This window comes from Halichoeres trimaculatus, unplaced genomic scaffold, assembly GCF_033239565.1.
Source record: "Halichoeres trimaculatus isolate MK-OKI-2021-1 unplaced genomic scaffold, fHalTri1.1 fHalTri1_scaffold_5, whole genome shotgun sequence".
NCBI lineage: Eukaryota > Metazoa > Chordata > Actinopteri > Labriformes > Labridae > Halichoeres > Halichoeres trimaculatus.
In genome coordinates, this window is record NW_027437183.1 from 1418236 (window position 1) to 1437502 (window position 19267).

At 42.2% G+C, this 19267-nt stretch overlaps 2 protein-coding genes and 2 pseudogenes across 4 annotated transcripts in view; 1 reads left to right on the forward strand and 3 right to left on the reverse strand.

The window, feature by feature from the left end:
• The window catches only part of sh2d3cb (SH2 domain containing 3Cb), a 60700-nt gene extending 41671 nt beyond the window's left edge, over nucleotides 1–19029 (forward strand). For both annotated transcript variants that reach the window (XM_074669687.1, XM_074669686.1), the window contains exons 7-12: nucleotides 13043–13506; nucleotides 15387–15502; nucleotides 15764–15935; nucleotides 17651–17762; nucleotides 17849–18055; nucleotides 18164–19029. In XM_074669687.1, the coding sequence (XP_074525788.1) occupies nucleotides 13043–13506; nucleotides 15387–15502; nucleotides 15764–15935; nucleotides 17651–17762; nucleotides 17849–18055; nucleotides 18164–18333 (1241 nt within the window). In that variant the 3' untranslated portion in view covers nucleotides 18334–19029. The remainder of the gene's footprint in view (nucleotides 1–13042; nucleotides 13507–15386; nucleotides 15503–15763; nucleotides 15936–17650; nucleotides 17763–17848; nucleotides 18056–18163) is intronic.
• On the reverse strand, nucleotides 1371–2951 carry LOC141790053 (UDP-glucuronosyltransferase 2A2 pseudogene; annotated as a pseudogene).
• On the reverse strand, nucleotides 3860–6031 carry LOC141790056 (UDP-glucuronosyltransferase 2A2-like). 2 transcript variants are annotated; one of them, XM_074669689.1, is made up of 2 exons: nucleotides 5998–6031; nucleotides 3860–5391 (listed from the first exon to the last, which is right to left on the reverse strand). In XM_074669689.1, exons 1-2 carry the CDS (start codon nucleotides 6011–6013, stop codon nucleotides 3860–3862), a joined length of 1548 nt encoding a protein of 515 aa, XP_074525790.1. In that variant the 5' UTR covers nucleotides 6014–6031. The 2 variants fall into 2 exon arrangements, with proteins under 2 accessions (XP_074525790.1, XP_074525789.1); XM_074669688.1 differs by lacking the exon at nucleotides 5998–6031 and having other exon boundaries at nucleotides 3860–5440.
• On the reverse strand, nucleotides 6873–8562 carry LOC141790052 (UDP-glucuronosyltransferase 2A1 pseudogene; annotated as a pseudogene).
• Nucleotides 19030–19267: the final 238 nt, after the last annotated feature.

Below are 19267 nucleotides of genomic sequence, written 5' to 3' on the forward strand. Positions count from 1 at the left end.
GTCATTAAAGGACAGAGAAACACGTGTTTGTTGACATGCAAGTATATCTACATGCACACATATACTGATACTAGTATTTCTACATTAGTCACTTACTGGACCATAACTACTATATTAACTTGCTCTGCTCACTCTACTATTTATACAGCTTTATTGTAATATAACTATGACTCAAAATACTTTTACTTCTTCTATCACTCTGACTTCTATTTGTACTACTTTTACTATTTCTTATGCTTCTTTCTTTCTCTATTCCACACAATCAGCTCTAAGCAATTTTATTGGGGCCCAGGCTTTGCAACGAGCCACTCCTTCGCATGTACCATGACATGTAGGTGTATATTCATGACATATTGTTTTTGAGTTAGAACAGTGTTTATATAAAAGTGGGCGCACCAAGCGTGCATGAGTCTGTATGAGGTAAATTTGACCTCAGTTAAACCAGTAACCAGTTGTGTGGAAGTGTTTGGTGACGTCAGTCTAAAACACATGAATAAGGTCTTGTGGCATTGCTCCCGGGTTTCTGAACTATTTCACCGCCTGTGATGAATGCAAAAGGCCCTGCTGCCACCGCCAAGTCCAATTCACGATTTCCAGAGAAACTATCTAGTTTAGCATATTTTAGGGTGATCATGATTCACTATTTCATGGCAGCCACAGGGGGGTCCATCAGTCTCCTGCCTGGTAACCCAATGTTTGTTAGGATGTAATTCTTTGTAACACGTGATGGAATCAACAGACAGAATTTGGATGAATTACTTATCTTATCATTGATAAATGACAAAGAAACACACACGTGTACAATCTTGTTTACACATTTATTACATTTTCAATGGAGTGTTGATCAGGGTTTACCATCATGGTACCCATGGGCATCTAGGTGCCCGCAAGAACCTCTTAAAGTGCCCAGGAGGCATATTCCAAAATACAGCACTGGTCACAATGGAGCTCCTTCCTATCATCATTGTTCTGTAAATTATAATGAATAATAATAATTATAAATAATAATCATGAAATAATTAACACTGACATGTGAGAAGTCTCTGAACATAGTATAACCACTTCTATAATGATTAATAATATTGAAAAGTGATCTGTGAAATTGAGTTCAGAAAGTTTTAATCAGACAAGTAACCCCTCATGCCACTCATTTTCTGTGAGGTAGCCCTTAGATTCAAAGAGGTTGGTGACCCCCGGTGTAGAAAATACAAAAATTTGAATTGTTAAAAAAGTTGAATTACCAAATTCCCTTGCCATCCATTTTCCTTTAAATAACTGGAGTCATAATCATTTTTATAACTGTACTTTTTAAAAGTCAAGTTTTATTAAAATTTAAAGTAAAGCTTGCTTCATACCTTGCATCACATACTTCATTCTTTCTTGGCTTTGCTTCTTGAAAACACTCTACGCCACAAAAACTTCAATGTCAGAATGAAGACTAACAACACAAGCACAATGACAGCTGTCAGAAACGCCATCACATCAATGGAGTGGTACTGGATAAAGGAGAGTTTGTAAGACTCTGTCCGCAGATGTGGAGCTCCTTTGTGACTCATGACAAACTCAATCCAGAACATGGCGCGGTCCAGAGGCTTCATGGGCTGATCTCTTTGCAGGTTGGACATGGTCTTCATCTTCTCCCTGTAGGAGGGATCATAGAGTACCTCTTTCACTGCCTCCAGGAAGTTGTCTTTGTTCACAGTTGCAATGTCCAGAACCTTTGCCACACCTCTGACTTTCATTCTGAAGAAGTTGTCTTGTTGGTCAAACATGAGGGGCAGGCCAACGAGGGGAACCCCATGGTAGATGGCCTCCTGGATCCCATTGGTTCCTCCATGGGCCACAAAGACTTTAGTCTTGGGGTGACCCAGGAGATCATTCTGAGGCAGCCAGTCCAGGAGTAAGGTGTTGTTGCCCAGGGTGGATGGTCTTTTTCCTTTGTGCCTCCAGATTACCTTCTGAGGAAGCTGAGCAAAAGCAGCAGCTATGTCCTCAGTGATGTCCTCAGGAAGCTTCTCCACCAGGGTTCCCAAAGTCATGATGATGACACCATGTTCACCAGAGCTCTGGACAAAGTCCTCCAGTTCCTTTGACAGAGGTTTGGAGGGTTTGCACTGGAATCCTGACATGTATACAATGTTTGGCATTGTTGGTCGAGGGAACTCAAAGATGAAGTCATTCCTCATGAGCCAGATGTCTGCTGACTGGAACAGCTCCATGTAATGTACATCCTTTCCAAAGTACCGATGAACAAATGGGATGTAGTTTGGGTCTGTGATGTACCATATTTGGAATTGACTAAAGAGATAAACCAGGATGTTTTTAACCCTCTGGAAAAACGTCATCTTATCTGTCAGCTCTGCCATTGGTATTGGGACATAGGAGAGTGGTGAAGGTGCTATAGCATGATGTCCCTCACCCTGAACAGTCCACCTAACATTCAGAACAAGTGGAAGACCCAGACGATGAGCCAGAAGTACCCCCACACCTATTCCGGGATCTGTGAGAACTACATCATATTTGGCATCTCGTAGGGCCTGCATCAGCACTGTATTCTCAAATATGTCCTCAGTCATCTGTATCAACTGCTTGTGCATCTCATAGAACTGCTCCACTAATTCATACTCTAATGATAACCGAGCCCAAAGTGAAGCACCTTCCCTTCTCAATTTGATCATTGTGGTCACAAATGCTCCAAACTGCTCTTCATCAAATCCAGAAGAGGAGTTCACAGTGATGGACTTGTAGAAAGGGGACTCTGACTTGATGTACCAGCTGTCCATTGAACGCATCACAGTGAGTTCATGTCCTCTGGAGTGAAGTTCTTCAATGAGGACTTTCATATTGACCCAATGGCTTCCATCCAATGGGAACACAAGGATTTTCCCTCCATTGACCGAGTACAAAACACAGAACAGCACTGAGAGTGCTGCTAAGATCCTGTGGAACATCTCTGAAAGAAACCACGACAGGAGAACATGGTCGTTAGATTTCCTCATTAAAGAAGAGTTTGCAGTTCTTTGCGTGAATCAGCTTCAAAACAGCAACACACCATATCAAAGAGGTTAACCACCAGCTCGATGGCTGGTTAAATGTTTTCATCTTAAAAAAAAAAGGTAGCACTACGCAATTTTTTTGTGACATGGAAACCAACCACACATAGCATGATTGAGCCCCAACTAAAACCTGGAGTTTCCCAGTGCCTTCTGGTAATCATAGTTTTATTCATGTAACATAACCTCATCATCTGCGAAGAAATGACTGTTAGTTGTAGAAAGGAATGTCCTGGTAGTAAGGAACGTTTTAGGAAACCACTGGTTAATTTGACACAAGTTGTTAACAGCTGTGACCATTGTTGTAATGTAAATTTATCATTTATTTGGGTCTTTTCAAACATTTGGAAAACAGTATGCAGCTCTATTTGATGCTATGTCACTGTGTTTGTTTTTCAGAAAGACCTGTGTGTATCTGATGCACTATCGTGATAATGTTTTGTCTAAGGGGTGACTTAGATACAATCTTTGATGGTCACATATATTGAGAGTCGTTACATGATATTACTTAAAGCTTTCAATTCTCAAAACATCATTCAACAAATGAACATTGAAATTCATGTAGAGTAACACACAAATACACACAAAAACAAACTCACTTCTTTGAACTTGAGTGTATTTATTGACAACTTGCTCCCATGTACATTTGGAAAGATCACAGATAAATTGCAACAGAACATAGGATCATATTAACATTTCAGTAATCTCTTAAACTGTTAATTCCTAGTAATAATTTGTGAATGTATCTTTGTTTTCCATTAAAGAGCAGAATGAAATTTAAATGCAACAGAAGGGAATCACATACTTCATTCTTTCTTAGCTTTGCTTCTTGAAAACACTCTACGCCACAAAAACTTCAATGTCAAAATGAAAACAAACAACACAAGCACAATGACAGCGGTCAGAAACGCCATCACATCAATGGAGTGGTACTGGATAAAGGACAGTTTGTAAGACTCTGTCCGCAGATGTGGAGCTCCTTTGTGCCTCATGACAAACTCAATCCAGAACATGGCGCGGTCCAGAGGCTTCATGGGCTGATCTCTTTGCAGGTTGGACATGGTCTTCATCTTCTCCCTGTAGGAGGGATCATAGAGTACCTCTTTCACTGCCTCAAGGAAGTTGTCTTTGTTCACTGTCGCAACGTCCAGGACCTTTGCCACACCTCTGGCTTTCATTTTGGAAAAGTTTTCCTGTTGGTCAAACATGAGGGGCAGGCCAACAAGGGGGACCCCATGGTAGATGGCCTCCTGGACTCCATTGGTGCCTCCATGGGCCACAAAGACTTTAGTCTTGGGGTGTCCCAGGAGATCATTCTGGGGCAGCCAGTCCAGGAGTAAGGTGTTGTTGCCCAGCGTGGATGGTCTTTTTCCTTTGTGCCTCCAGATTACCTTCTGAGGAAGCTGGGCAAAAGCAGCAGCAATGTCCTCAGTGATATCCTCAGGAAGCTTCTCCACCAGGGTTCCCAAAGTCATGATGATGACACCATGTTCACCAGAGCTCTGGACAAAGTCCTCCAGTTCCTTGGACAGAGGTTTGGAGGGTTTGCACTGGAATCCTGACATGTAGACAATGTTTGGCATTGTGGGTCGAGGGAACTCAAAGATGAAGTCATTCCTCATGAGCCAGATGTCTGCTGACTGGAACAGCTCCATGTAATGTACGTCCTTTCCAAAGTATTGATGAACAAATGGGAGGTAGTTTGGCTCTGTGACATATTGTATTTGAAGCCATGTAAAAGCATAAAACATAAGGTTCTTTACTCTTTGAAAAAATGTCATTTTGTCTGTCAGCTCTGACCCTGGTGTCGGGACGTAGGAGAGGGGTGAAGGTGCTATGGCATAATGCCCTTCACCCTGAATAGTCCACCTGGCATTTAAGACCAGTGGAAGACCCAAACGATGACCAAGAAGTACCCCTCCACCTTGGAAGGGATCTGTGAGAACCACATCATATTTGGCATCTTGCAGGCTCAGCATTAGTTCTTTATTCTCAAATATCTCCCCCACCAATAAAAGATTCTGTCTGAACATCTGATAGAACTGATCCACCAGTTCATACTCTAATGATAACCGAGCCCACAGGGATGCTCCACTTCGTCTCAGGTTGATCATTGTTGTTACAAATGTCCCAAACTTATCTTCATCAAATCCAGCAGAGGAGTTTACCGTGATGGACTTATAGAAACGGGACTCTGACTTGATGAACCAGCTGTCAGATGGCCTCAACACTGTGATTTCATGTCCTCTGGAGTGAAGTTCCTTGATGAGGACCTTCATATTGATCCAGTGGCTTCCATCAGCAGGGAACACAAAAACTCTTCCTCCATTTACTGAGGGTGGAAAGCAGATCAATGTGGCAAGAGCCACCACTGTCAGTCGGTACATCCCTGAAAGAAACTGTGAGAGAAGATGTTTGAATGTTAGATCTGTCTCTTTGATAAGATCTTGCATGTGTTTGACTTCAAACTCTTGCACACAAGGAACTGAAAAATAGAACAGTCCATTTTAATGGGTATGGAAATGTTTGTACTTGGAACAGCTCTCCTACAAAGGATCAACATTTTACTGAAAGGATGAACTTCTAGTTGGTAAAACAGTCCAGATAGATTATTGAGCCTAATACTGAAGGCTCCTCTCTGAAGTCTCTCCTTCCTTTCAACATTTAAAACATTTCGACCCTTGCCAACTGTGGCCAAGAGGCGGTCAACACAGACATGGTCTCATTTGCAAAAATGTGTTAATAGTTTACAGAAAGGCGTGACTTACCGAGTTGCAGTTCTCCTGGAGCTTGTTAGGAGCAAAAGCAGCAGATTAAATGATTCAAGTGAAATTCAAATAAGAAGAATTCAGTTTGTAAACGCTGCGTGGGTTGTTGGCCTGTCAGTGTTAGGCACACCATAATCAAGCCACTAAAGCATCCTCCTGCTCCTGCTGTTAACGATGAGGAAAGCTAAGCATACAGATGGAGCTGAACAGACTGATGTTAGTGGGCAGCTACATCACAAAAGCTGGTAGGGGGAGATCTAGGAGAGGGAATCACCTCAGTCTGAATCAAAGAGGTTAGCTACTTATCAATGCTTTATGGGCAGAAACTGACTGCAGGACAGGGCGCCACTGACCCCGCTGTTCAAGTGTTTTAGTTTTTCTGTCAACCAGGAGTTAAAAGTGTTTAAAAGGAAATACAAAGGAGCTACAGAAATGTGGTTAATCATGAATATAGAAATCAAATCAATGGATCAGGAACATATACTATGATAGTTCAACGGTCCTGTTTGTTTGGCGAATCTGGGGATGCTTCAAGCAGCAAATAAGGCTTCCTTAGTATCTCCGGTAATTTTTTATTGTGTCATTTGTGAATGTGTGGTACACTTTAAATCAGATCTATTAACAGGAATGAAACTTTCCCAGTTGGTTAGCTGTTCATAGAACATTTTGACAGTATGACTGAGCTCATTATTTATGCAGGAGCTTTTTGCATTGAATTGTTAAAAAACATTAAAGAACAGACATGTTCAAAAATCCCTCAGCCCCCACCCCCAGCTAGCTTTTTTAGACGTTGTGTAGCATCAAACAACTATTTCTGTAAGTTATTCAACTAATTCAAAGGGTTAGGGTTAGATAAGATTACACTTCTTCCTGCTTCTTTTTGCGCATGTTAACTGAGAACTTTGAGAAATTATTGTCTTGTTGTGTTTTCACATTTTCTGATTCTCACCAATTTGTATTTTTCTGTGTTAAAGTTGTCATCTACATAAACAAAATAAGCGTTTATTCATCCGTCCATTGATAAAAGGCATTGACATGAGCTCCAAAATCACTAGTCCTTCTTGGCTTTGCTTCTTGAAAACACTCTACGCCACAAAAACTTCAATGTCAGAATGAAAACTAACAACACAAGCAAAATGACAGCCATCAGAAAAGCCATCACATCAATGGAGTGGTACTGGATAAAGGACAGTTTGTAAGACTCTGTCCGCAGATGTGGAGCTCCTTTGTGCCTCATGACAAACTCAATCCAGAACATGGCGCGGTCCAGAGGCTTCATGGGCTGATCTCTTTGCAGGTTGGACATGGTCTTCATCTTCTCCCTGTAGGAGGGATCATAGAGTACCTCTCTCACTGCCTCCAGGAAGTTGTCTTTGTTCACAGTAGCAATGTCAAGGACCTTTGCCACTCCTTTGACTGTCATTCTGAAGAAGTTGTCTTGTTGGTCAAAGATGAGGGGCAGGCCAACAAGGGGGACCCCATGGTAGATGGCCTCCTGGATCCCATTGGTGCCTCCATGGGCCACAAAGAGTTTGGTCTTGGGGTGTCCCAGGAGATCATTCTGGGGCAGCCAGTCCAGGAGTAAGGTGTTATTGCCCAGGGTGGATGGTCTTTTTCCTTTGTGCCTCCAGATCACCTTCTGAGGAAGCTGAGCGAAAGCAGCAGCAATGTCCTCAGTGATGTCCTCAGGAAGCTTCTCCACCAGGGTTCCCAAAGTCATGATGATGATACCATGGTCACCAGAGCTCTGGACAAAGTCCTCCAGTTCCTTGGATAGAGGTTTGGAGGGTTTGCACTGGAATCCTGACATGTAGACGATGTTTGGCATTGTTGGTCGAGGGAACTCAAAGATGAAGTCATTCCTCATGAGCCAGATGTCTGCTGACTGGAACAGCTCCATGTAATGTACATCCTTTCCAAAGTATTTATGAACAAATGGGAGGTAGTTTGGGTCTGTGATGTACATAGTTTGAAGACATGTGAACAAGTACACGAAAAAGTTCTTCACTCTTTGGGAAAATGTCATTTTGTCTGTCAGCTCTGACCCTGGTAGTGGGACGTAGGAGAGTGGTGAAGGTGCTATGGCGTAATGCGCTTCACCCTGAATGGTCCACCTTACATTTAGAACAAGTGGAAGACCCAAACGATGAGCCAGAAGTACCCCTCCACCAAGAGCAGGATCTGTGAGAACTACATCATATTTGGCATCACGCAGGCTCAGCATCAGGTCTGTATTCTCAAAAATGTCTTTAACAAACTCAAGCACCTGCTTACTTATTTTATATAACTGCTCCATCACTTCATACTCCAATGATAACCGATCCCAGAGTGAAGCACCTTCCCTTCTCATGTTGATCATTGTGGTCACAAATCCTCCGAACTTCTTCTCATCAAATCCAGTGAAAGAGTTTACCGTGATGGACTTGTAGAAAGGGGACTCTGACTTGATGTACCAGCTGTCCAGTGCCCGCAGCACCGTGATTTCATGTCCTCTGGAGTGCAGCTCCTCAACAAGGACTTTCATATTGATCCAGTGGCTTCCATCCACAGGGAACACCAAAATCTTCCCTCCGCACACGCCGGACGATGAGCAGAGCAGCACCGTGAGTGCCACCGCTACCAGTCGGTACATCTCTGAAAGAAATCGTGTCGAGAGATAAGTGCAGGATGGAGTGGTCCTTTTAAAGAAGAAGAAGAAGTTTGAGTCCCGGAGCAGAACCATGAGAAAAGCAGACTGATGACTGAGCTGCTGAGCTTTCACTCTGGGATACAACCATCACAGGAATGTCTGACACAGCCAGTAGGGGCTGGACTTTGAGGAAAAGTTTCAACAACACAGATTAAAACTTCTTGGAAAGATTGCAGCCTTGATCCTTGATAATTAGACTTTTTCAATGGCACAAAAAACAGATCTGGATTCAGGTTTGTAGTCCAAATCTGCACCCAGTGCATCTGAGGCAGAGCGTGTAAAACAGACGACGCATCAATGTGGAGAATAAGATTTCTGCTTTTGCATTCAGTTACACTATAGACAAATGAACATGCAGACAGGTCGAGATGGAAGCAAGAAAGGAGCTGTATCAGTCTCTTGTTTTTCTTCACAATATTGAATTCGTGAACATAAAAACAACACCTTTTTTTTAAGCTAACCTAGTTCAAAATGCCATATTGCTAAGTTCCCCAACAGCCTAAGTATCTTCACTGCAAAGTTCAAACACTCTAAAGATTTCTTAGCCACAGCAAACTATCTTCACATCACTAATTTCCCCAAAGGATGCAGATGTTTTTGTTCTGCAGACTGAGAAACGCTGCCCCTAACCTTGCATAACTCTAGGTTTCCCCACAAGTCATCACAGTTTCCTGTTTGCATAACTGCACAGTGTGTGAATCCCTGCAGCTAAATCCTGGGAGGGCTGGAGAGAGGCAACACACCTCTCTCCAGTTTCCAGCTTTGTGTTTGTGAGCTTGTTTGGCTTGGCTGTGTTGGTGCCCCCTTACAAAGAGGTTTCATGAGAGTAAACTTTTGTATTTACAAGTTCAAAGGGCTGGGAAGCTTCTGCGCGGCTTTTGTTGCTTGAGTCAAAGTGTATAATGCAGGTTTTGTGAGCACAAACTTTGAGGGATGGAGACCACAACACAGATTTTTAAAGATGTGTCCTTACAAATGTTGATTTTGGATAATTTTGTGAGTCTAAAAACTTCTTTTTTTTGAGCATTCAGACCAACTGTGATGTAAACAAGTCTCATAAGGAAGGGGAGATCTGACCCTGTTGTTCCCTGCAGCACACAGAAAAAAAAACATGTTTTCCAAGCTGGCGTGATCCAAGATAAATCTCCAACATTCCTGCTGTTTCCTGTGTTGTTAATCTGCTCACTCGACCTCCGCATTTTTTAATCTGACTGCCAACAAGCTGAACTCTGAGACTGCAAAAGTTGTGAAAGAGCAAAGTAAAGAAGTCAGGTTGCTTGGTGTGTTTGTAAAGGTTAGTCTTCTCGTCATGCAGAAACATCTGGAAGTAGTATTGGCTGTAAGAGCATCCATCTGCAAATACCTCAGCTTTGGTGGAAAAAACACACATGCATGCACATTCATGCTCAGTGAAATACCACGTTAGGACGGAGAGGACTGCAAAAACATGTCAGTGCAAACGCTTTGTGAGCTAAAAAATCCTCTCTGTTTGATGTCAACACTCACCGAGAGCGGTTCACGTGTCCACAGCAGCCTGTTGTCGCTTCGTCCTGCCCCCCTCGTTGCACACAGCTGACTGACTGCGGTCCAGCTCTGGCTTTCAGAGCAGCTCGGAGGGCGTTGGTACTGAGGTAATAGGGCTAAAGTTCAGTGTGTGTGTGTGTTTCATGTGTGTAACAGAGTGTGTGTGTGAGTGGACAGCAGCTACAGGCACGCTTCGGTTACACAAGGCAAAGCTGAATGAGTGTCATGTTGCAAAGTCTGAGTTTGAACTTGATGGAGTACAGAGATAAGGATGGATCAAAGGTGGACCATCTGACGGACTGACGGAGGCTGTTGACCTAAAGTCTGCTTTAACATAAAACCTCCAGAGATCAGATCCAGGATCAGTTTTATTCTATATACTGAGCCTCATAAAAATCACTGCCTTTAAGACGATGTAGGGATGTAAACCCTAATGTGTCGTATCCTGTTTTATTTCATTGTATACCGTTTTACTTTATCAATTAATTTCATATTTTAATTTATTGCACTGTATTAATAGTTTCTAACTGATTAAATCTTGTAACATTTCATGTCTATAGTGTTGAATCCCATAACTCACTTCTTGTTGGGTTGTGTCACACTTTAAAATATTCATATTGTGTCATATCATATTTTAATCTTTTGTATGGTAACAAATCATATCGTTTTGATTCATATTTTATCACATGACATCATATCATATCATATCGTCCCTATCCTCACCTCATTTCTTCTTATCTCATCGTATGGTATCTAACTGAATTCAGTTTAATTCCACTGTCCTGTATTGTATTGTTCTTCATCACATCTCATCGTATGGTATCAGTTAGTATCCCATTGTATCATAACACATTGGATCTCATCCCATCTCATTTATACCTATGATATCAAATGTTATTTTGATGTTTCATTATACATTTTAACTCATTACATCTCATTCCATAGTACCGTATCATACTGTGTGGTATCACATGGTATCATTTTATATCATAACCAGGGCTTGACATTAACATTTTTGCTCACCAGCCACTGTGGCTAGTGGTTTCCCAAAATTACTAGCCACTCAGCATTTTCACTAGCCACAATTTTGTTGTTGGATAATTATGTTTAATGTGATTAAAGCCAATAATGAAATGCTAAAATTTACTTGAACTAGATTTACGACATTTTTAAATGTAAATGACCCCTGTTTACACTCAGATAAAGACTACATATATGTTTAATGCCACTTTTGAAACAGTCGTGTGGAGGGTTGTGCATTGTTGCATTTGATAAAAGTTGTGAACGTTGGAGATTAAATATGTATGTATACATATACAACATATATAAGTCACACTGGACTATAAGTCTTATTTGTTTAGAATGATTTGGTTTGTTTACAGTATTTTTACATTTGGAGCTTTAAAATATTGTTCCTTCAGCTCCTCTTATCTGTGACCAGCTTTGCTTCTCTCCTGCTCTAGGTGAGTGTTGCAGGTGAGATTGGTGCAGTGTGAGTTTAAATGAGCCCCATCTGATAGACGTCCTCACTTTTAAAAAGTTACGGGAGTTTAGGCGCTAGTTTGTGACTCAGAGCCCGGAATCGGTATACAATGGAGAGCGAAAAAGACGCGAGTGAAGTTTTGAATCACATTATCAGGCGCTAAACATTGGGAGCAGTCACGGTGTCCGAGCGGGAGCCTGGAGATAAATGAGCGCATCTCAGCAGTTACGTCAGCAAAAGACTTGGCGAATGGACCAATGAGCAAGCACTGTGTGCAGGCAGTGCTCATGGGAGATGTAGTGCCATAGTCTCATATTGCACTAGCTTTAGTATTTCAGATGCCATTTCAGAAAACTACAATTACATAATTCAACCCGCCACAGTGGCTAAGTAGGAGTGGCAGTGTTACCCACCACAGCTGGAATTCACCCACATTTGGCGGGTCTTAATGTCAAGCCGTGATCATAAAGCATCATGGTTTTCGTGGTATCGGATCATAACATATCATAAGGTATCAAATTGTATCATTATGCACCATACCTCAAGGGATCTCATGGCATCTCATTGTATCTCATTGATTGTATGGTATCAAACGGTATCATGTTGTGTCCTGTTGTATTGGGCCAAACTGTGGCGATATATTGTACGGTGTCTTATGGTATTGTGTGGTTTTAGTGTAACGTTGGTATTGTATGATAGTGTGTGTTAATAGATTGTGTCGTGACTTCAGCACAGACAGTGGATTCAAATGCAGAGGGAGTTGACAGTTTGGAAAGTTGTGGTCCTAGCAAGGTTCCAGTCCCAAGAAGTCAAAAAGGTCCAGTAGGCAAGGACTGGAAACTATGCCTAACACTAGGGGGCAGCTTCACAGGAACTGAAACAGACAAGAGGCAAATCAGATGAAAAAAAGAGATGAAAATATTTCAAGTCTGTCAAATCTTTACAACCTCTATCACAGTCAGTGTGAAGGTCACCACAGTTTGTCCAAGCGGTTTACCTGCCAAACACAGGTGAACTCCACAACCTCAGTGACAGCATGTTCCCTTACCTGAGGAATCAATCACACATTAAAACAAATAGGTTTTACACAGGAGCTGAACAACAACATGCCTTTGCAACAAGCTGACTCATGTAGCGCTGAAGCCAAAGGATTAGTCCGCTGTTTTTAATTTGATCTAATATTGTGCATGTATCACAGCGTGGTACAGCTTCAGCCACAGACCCCCATTGTTGTCCAAAAGCTACCAAATACTCAGTGGAGCACTAAGCCTGAATTAACCTGCAGCTGGTGGTAATCCCCAATTAGGTTACTATTCCTCTGTGTTTCACTAATATTCACTAAAGTCTGCTCAGTTGTTACATAACTGCGCTCTGTTTCAGTGAATGAAGCGGTCACTTTGAGTTCAGTCCTGATAAACAGCTTGTTTTCAGAGACTCTGGTATTCCCCTTCACTGAAAAGTTGCACTGTGTGCATGTTTTTGATTGAGTTAATGAATGTTGCTGTGTCTCTTCTTCCCCCTCCAGCCCCACTGTCGAGAAGTCCGAGCAGCAGCCATGCAGGCAGCGTGGCTCCATCCCCAGCGCCATCCAGGCGCTTGGATGCCCCCCAACCCTCACCCTCTCCAAGCAGCCCTCTCCACAGACCGCCCAGCGACCAGGACCAGGCCTCTCTGAACTCCCAGGACTCCCCATCCTCTGATGGGAGCTGCTACACAGAGCTGTACCCCGGCCCTCAGAGCTACGTGGAGAGGCTGCGAGCGGAGGAGGGGTCAGCGGGCGTTGATCCGCTAAGGGCGGAGGATGGGAACGTGTTCGTCACGCCAGTAGTGGAGACCGTCTCATCTTTCAAACCCTGCAGGTACAGGTCGGCGCTGATGTCCAAAGAGAACAAGCCTCTTGAGGTTTCCATCCTGAGGAGGGTGAAGGAGCTGCTGGCGGAGATCGACCCCAGGACGGCGGCTAGACACATCACCAAGGCCGACTGCATGGTACTGTGTCAAGCTCCTGCTACCAGGTGTATCCAGATTAACCATAATGGAAATGACAGCAAAAACAGCAAATCAGTGAAATGCTCTAGAGGACGAAATAAAACAGAGAAGATAGAAGAACAACTGAGAACTTCCTTGGTAAAATATTAGCCTTCATGTATCCAGGGCAGAGGGATTTTGATACACCTGGAAATAACAAGGTTGTAAAAGTTAAACATTAACCCACTGTAGAGTCAGGGCATTTCTCAGATGTTGGTGGAGATTAAACTACAGCTCAGGGTAAATCAAGGTGTGTTTGTGTACTTTAATACTCTACACCCATCTGTATTCTGCAACACTTCTTAAGATTCAGGGTCAGGGTGGGCGCTGGAGCCAGGTACCCAACCCTGTCTACCACAGATCAACCACCTGGCTCATTAAAATGGGTCTTCTGTGGTCAGTAATAGTGATATCACATGTGTTTATATTAACTGTTAAAAATGAAGAAAGCTACTTTAACAGTGTTTGTTTGTTAGACTGAGGTTAGCTCTGCGGGAGTTCTAGAACTCAATGATGTAATTCTCTCTGTGATGTCAGAGTTCTAGAACTCCTGCTGTTGCTCTGCAAACAGAATGTTTTGCATGCATGCTCCTGATTGGTCGATAGCTCTCAGACTGCAAACACAAACCAGATCACTTCTCATATTACACAGTCTCTGCATTTTTATGCTGTAATCTATAGAGGGAGGAGTTAGTGGGGGAGTTAACCACCAAAATACACACATTTTAACTTAATATCATCACTTTGACAGAAATGGTTGAGTATTTCAGGGTTGATAAACTGGTTCATCATTTCGTAACAGTCACTAATTTTACTTTAATCCTAAGATCTGTTGTTCATCATAATTTATAGGTTTACTCATTATTTCCTCTCTATATTGAGTCCATGTTTGGTCATAACCTCGACCCCAAACTAACTTTTTCACTACATAAGCAAAGTCAAATCTGTGTTTTGAATATCAGCAGCTAATGTTGCTTGTTTGTGGTTAAACCTGGTTAACGCATTTAATTACACCCCCACAGACGTCGCTGGTGTTTTGGTGTAAAGTGTGACCCTGTTAGCTGGTGACTCTCCGCCGTTTATCACTGATACCCCCCGCTGAGAGTCACCAGTTAGCATGGTCGCTATTAACTCCAAAACACCAGTTGCTCTGTGACCGTCCAAACTTGGTAGACGTTGCCTCTGTTGTACAGTATCTTGAATTTCTGTCCGGATAAATCAAGTATCCATCCAACAGCTGACTACAGAACAACCATACATTTTAATGTTGCCAACAGCTTTAATTTAGTGCTAAATAAACAATAACTGGTCTGAATGAATGGCGCTAAACGCTGCCTCTGTGGTCAATATGTGTGTGCATCTTCATAATGACGTAGACTGATAAACCGTCAATAAACTCTCTGAAGTTTGTCGACTGGAGGTGGATCCATCATTTCTGATGCATTTAGTAAAGTCAGGAAATCTAAGCGCTGATTGTCTTTAGTGACTCGGCAAAAAGCAGATTTGTGTCTCTGTAAATGTTTGGTCTAGAACAGATTGTTAGCCGCTCTTCATGCAGATATCTCTTTATAGAGAGAAAGAACAGAAATCAAATTCACACCAAGCCGAAGAAATGGACTTTTGCAGCATTAAAAACATATTTACAGCCTGGTTCGAAAAAATGACTTGAGTCTTGGTAGCTTGTTTCTCAATTGGCACACAAACACTGGGGTGATTTTCTTTCTAGCTCTGTCGTTTACAAGATATTAAGGTCCTGAGTTCGTCCATTTAGAGGCACAGCTCACGTCTTTGCTCAATGTCTAAAACTTCTCATCGTGGATTTCTTCGTCTGTGTTACCCAGGTGGCCAGAATCCTGCAGGTGACCCCCGAGGTGCAAAGAATGATGGGAGTTAGCTCTGGGATGGAGCTGCTCACGTTGCCGCACGGCCAGCAGCTGAGGCTGGATCTCCTGGAGAGGTGAGGTGTACGAGGTGGACACTATCTATTCTAAGTGCTTTACATATGCAGTCTGTCTAATGACCAGCAGGGGGCCAACCAGTCTGATTGACTTTAAGGTCTCAATCTCTACTTTCAGTCTTCTTCAAAACAGCCTGATGTTCATTCAGTAGATTGTGGTCTCATTTAGAGCCTTGTTGGTGGTGACCAAACCGGAGCTCCTAACAGCTCCGACTGTCACACACGCTCTGTGGTAATGACTCCGCCCTCCTCTCCCTGCAGGTTCCACACCATGGCGACCATGTTGGCCGTGGATGTGTTGGGCTGCACGGGGTCGTCTGAGGAGCGAGCCGGCCTGCTGCACAGAATCATCCAGATCGCTGCTGAGCTGAAAGGCACCATGGGAAACATGTTCGGCTTCGCTGCTGTCATGAAAGCGTTAGAGCTGCCTCAGGTAAACACGCAACACCTGGACTAGAGTTTACCCCGTACAGAGATTTGTGTCCACCTCAGTGAGGTTTCTGCTGAGTCATTATTACTCTCAGTCTGTTATCAACAATAAAACATCTTTATGAAGCCGCCTTACCTCTGTACACAATAACAAAGGTGCACCGCGAACACTTTATCTGCTGTTATAAAAGATCATGAATAGCTCACTAAACATGAAATCTGTGTCCTAAAGTCTTTATGTGAAAGGTAGATCATAACAAATCAGATCAGCTGTCACAGACTTCTATTCTTTACAACAGCAGGGGAAGATCTCTGTCGTCATTTATTTGACTTTTTTAGGCTGTTTATAGTTTTTTGGATAAGGAGGGATTTTTAAAAATGGGACAAAATCTGAGTTTTTCTTTAAAGCTGAATACCAAAAAATTATTATTATTATTATTAAAAGAGCAATGTCACTAAATTTATTTTGTCTCTTCATTTATGGAGGATTTAATTATTCCTTTGTTTACTTTCTAGTTATTATACTTCTTTATGTCCTTATTATGTTTACACACCTTTGACCTCCATGTCTTAATATGTTGTGTTGCTTTGAAATATTTATGTATTGCTTTTATCTCTTTAAAATGCTTTAATCTGCCTTACTTTTTCTATTTTTTATGTAATAACATTAAGGATGGGAATCAAAAACAAGCTCCTGTTGGGAACCAAAAATAAATGTTTCAATCCATCGATAGCGTTAGCCTTTGTGCTTAACGATTCCCTTATCAATTCTTTACATTGTGCCGGAGCCGCCGGGCCTTACGTCGACTAGTCTGCTGCAGCTAGCTTAGCTTAGCAGTTAGCTAACGTTTCCCAAGAAAACTCTGATTCAGGATTTTCAGCTTGAAGTTTTCCTGAAGAACTGACTTCATAAAGAAATGTTCATCACTCTCTCTCAGGAGATTCATATTCAGTACATTCAACATGGTATAAATCACCTTATTTACCAAAACAACAAAATAGCGCAAGCCTAATGTAAATGGGAAACTGCATTGGCATGCTAGCAGTTAGCATACATCAGTATAACTTCAGCTTCAGAATAGAATTTCAACTTTCATCACAGAAACATATCACATCAACTCTTTGTCAAAAATACTGATAATTTCAAATGCTAAAAGCTAACAGGCTAATGAAAGGCTCGTGGCTGACTTCATAACTATGGAAAGGTTTCAAACAACTTAAACCATTGCTATAACCACTTTGAGACACTAGATGGCCTACTTGAATTATTAATATATTAAAACACAGAACATCAACGTCACATTGTGTGAAATTTTGACCTGTTTCTGTTTGAGTATGCCCAGAAATATCCAGACTCAGGGACCAATTACATTTTATTCACTTACAGTATAAACTCAATTAAATGTTGTTGACTCAGAAAACCTGTAAAGCTACTTTTGTACGGAGAAAATTCACAACAGGAATTGATAAGGGAATCGATAAAGAATCAGATCGATAAGCAGAATCCATAAGGGTATGGGTATTGACAAAATCGTATCAATTCCCATCCCTAGATAAAATCTACCCAGTTTTTTGGCCGAACAATATTTAATAGTGAAAATATGTAACATTTATTTCTTCATGTATTAACTATCTTTATTATCATATCTATTATCTGTTTACATCTCAATTTCTTAGGCAGTTTTGCTACTAGGCTAATGTTTCGTCTTTGTCCCTCAGGTGTCCCGTCTTGAACAGACCTGGACGGCGTTACGACAGCGGCACACAGAGGGCGCTATTCTCTACGAGAAGACTCTGAGACCGTTCATGAAGAGTCTGAACGACGGGAGAGGTACCCTGAAACTGACACCCGACTTGGTAGAAAAGCGGGTCACCTTTCAAAGTCAGAAACCTCAGTCTTTCTCTTTCGTCCAACAGAAAGCTGCCCGCTCTCCAACACCTCCTTCCCTCATGTCCTCCCGCTCCTGTCTCTGCTGGAGAAGAGCGTGGCTGTGGGCGAGGGGACCGAGCCGTGGGAGACGGTGGAAGTCGGGGTAGATGTGGTCATGTTCCACCTGGGGGCGGCAAGGACCATCGCTCAGCTCGGAGGAATCTACCGCTCTAACGCTGAGAGCAAACTGCACGGTGAGAGGACGAAAGAGACCAGGAAGAAGGAAGACGTTCGTTAAAAATCATTTAATAGCTCCCAAGCTGTCTTCTCCTGATGATGTGGTTTCTATGTTGGCGTTGCAGGTTTTCAGGAGCAGCCGGAGGTCCTGGAGCTCTTCCTCACAGACTTCCAGATGAGGCTGCTGTGGGGGAGCAGGGGGGCCGAGGAGAGCCAGGTGCTACGGTACGCCAAGTTTGACCAGGTGTTGACAGCGCTGTCCAACAAGCTGGAGCCGCCCATCCCAGCGCGTTGACCCCAAACCCAGTTTGAATGACTCTGTAAACCAGAGAGTGATCCTTCAGTAACAGTGGGGTTATAAAGACGGACAAAGGCTTCGACCACTAACGCACCTCAGGAGCACCCGGCCTCCTGACACCTGAACCAAACTGTGGAGACTTCACTTTCCCTGATTCATTTCTGATGACGTCATTCATCCTACGATGAACCAAAATGTGAAGAAGCGGTACTGGTTGTGATGTGCTTTTATTCTGAAGGAGAGAGGGTGGTTAATGAAGCCTGAGATCTTTAATTCATAATAATACACAGAGGTGAAGCTGTGCCTCGCTCTGTGAGATCACTGTTTACTGCTCTGTCTGAACACAAGGCTGGACCTTCATTAAATCTGTACGATCAGTATGTGACCTGGTACGACCCAATAACAGAATAACTTCATTTATTCTTGTATTTTTGTATCATATTTATCACAATGTGTTAATCGTTGAGATTTTCTAACATAAAGTGAATATTTAATAAGATTACAAGAATTTTTTTATTCTTTTTTTTTCTGTTTTCTAAAGGTTTGTTAGAACTGGTCTTTACCATACCATGATGTAACCCTTTCTTTGTCACTGTGAGTTTAATGACCCCGACCAAATGAGTACAGCTCTAGGTTCAGAGCGTTCACGTTACACTGTACAGTATTAATGTCTAATATTTATCTAAATGTCAAATGTGAATAAACATTTTTGTGTCACTTCATTTCTGTTTATTTGATCATGGCCCAAGTCCCAAACTTTCCAGTCCGTAAACTAGATGAAGTCATTTGCTGCCACTGGTTCTGTTGATATTGCCTTGGTAGTAAGGTAAAGCAGAAAAAAATCTGAGAACATATCTTTGTGTATACGGTCTTATTTAAAATTTGTTAACCAAATTGTAGTTTATGTTTTGAAATTAATGCATAAGACTGA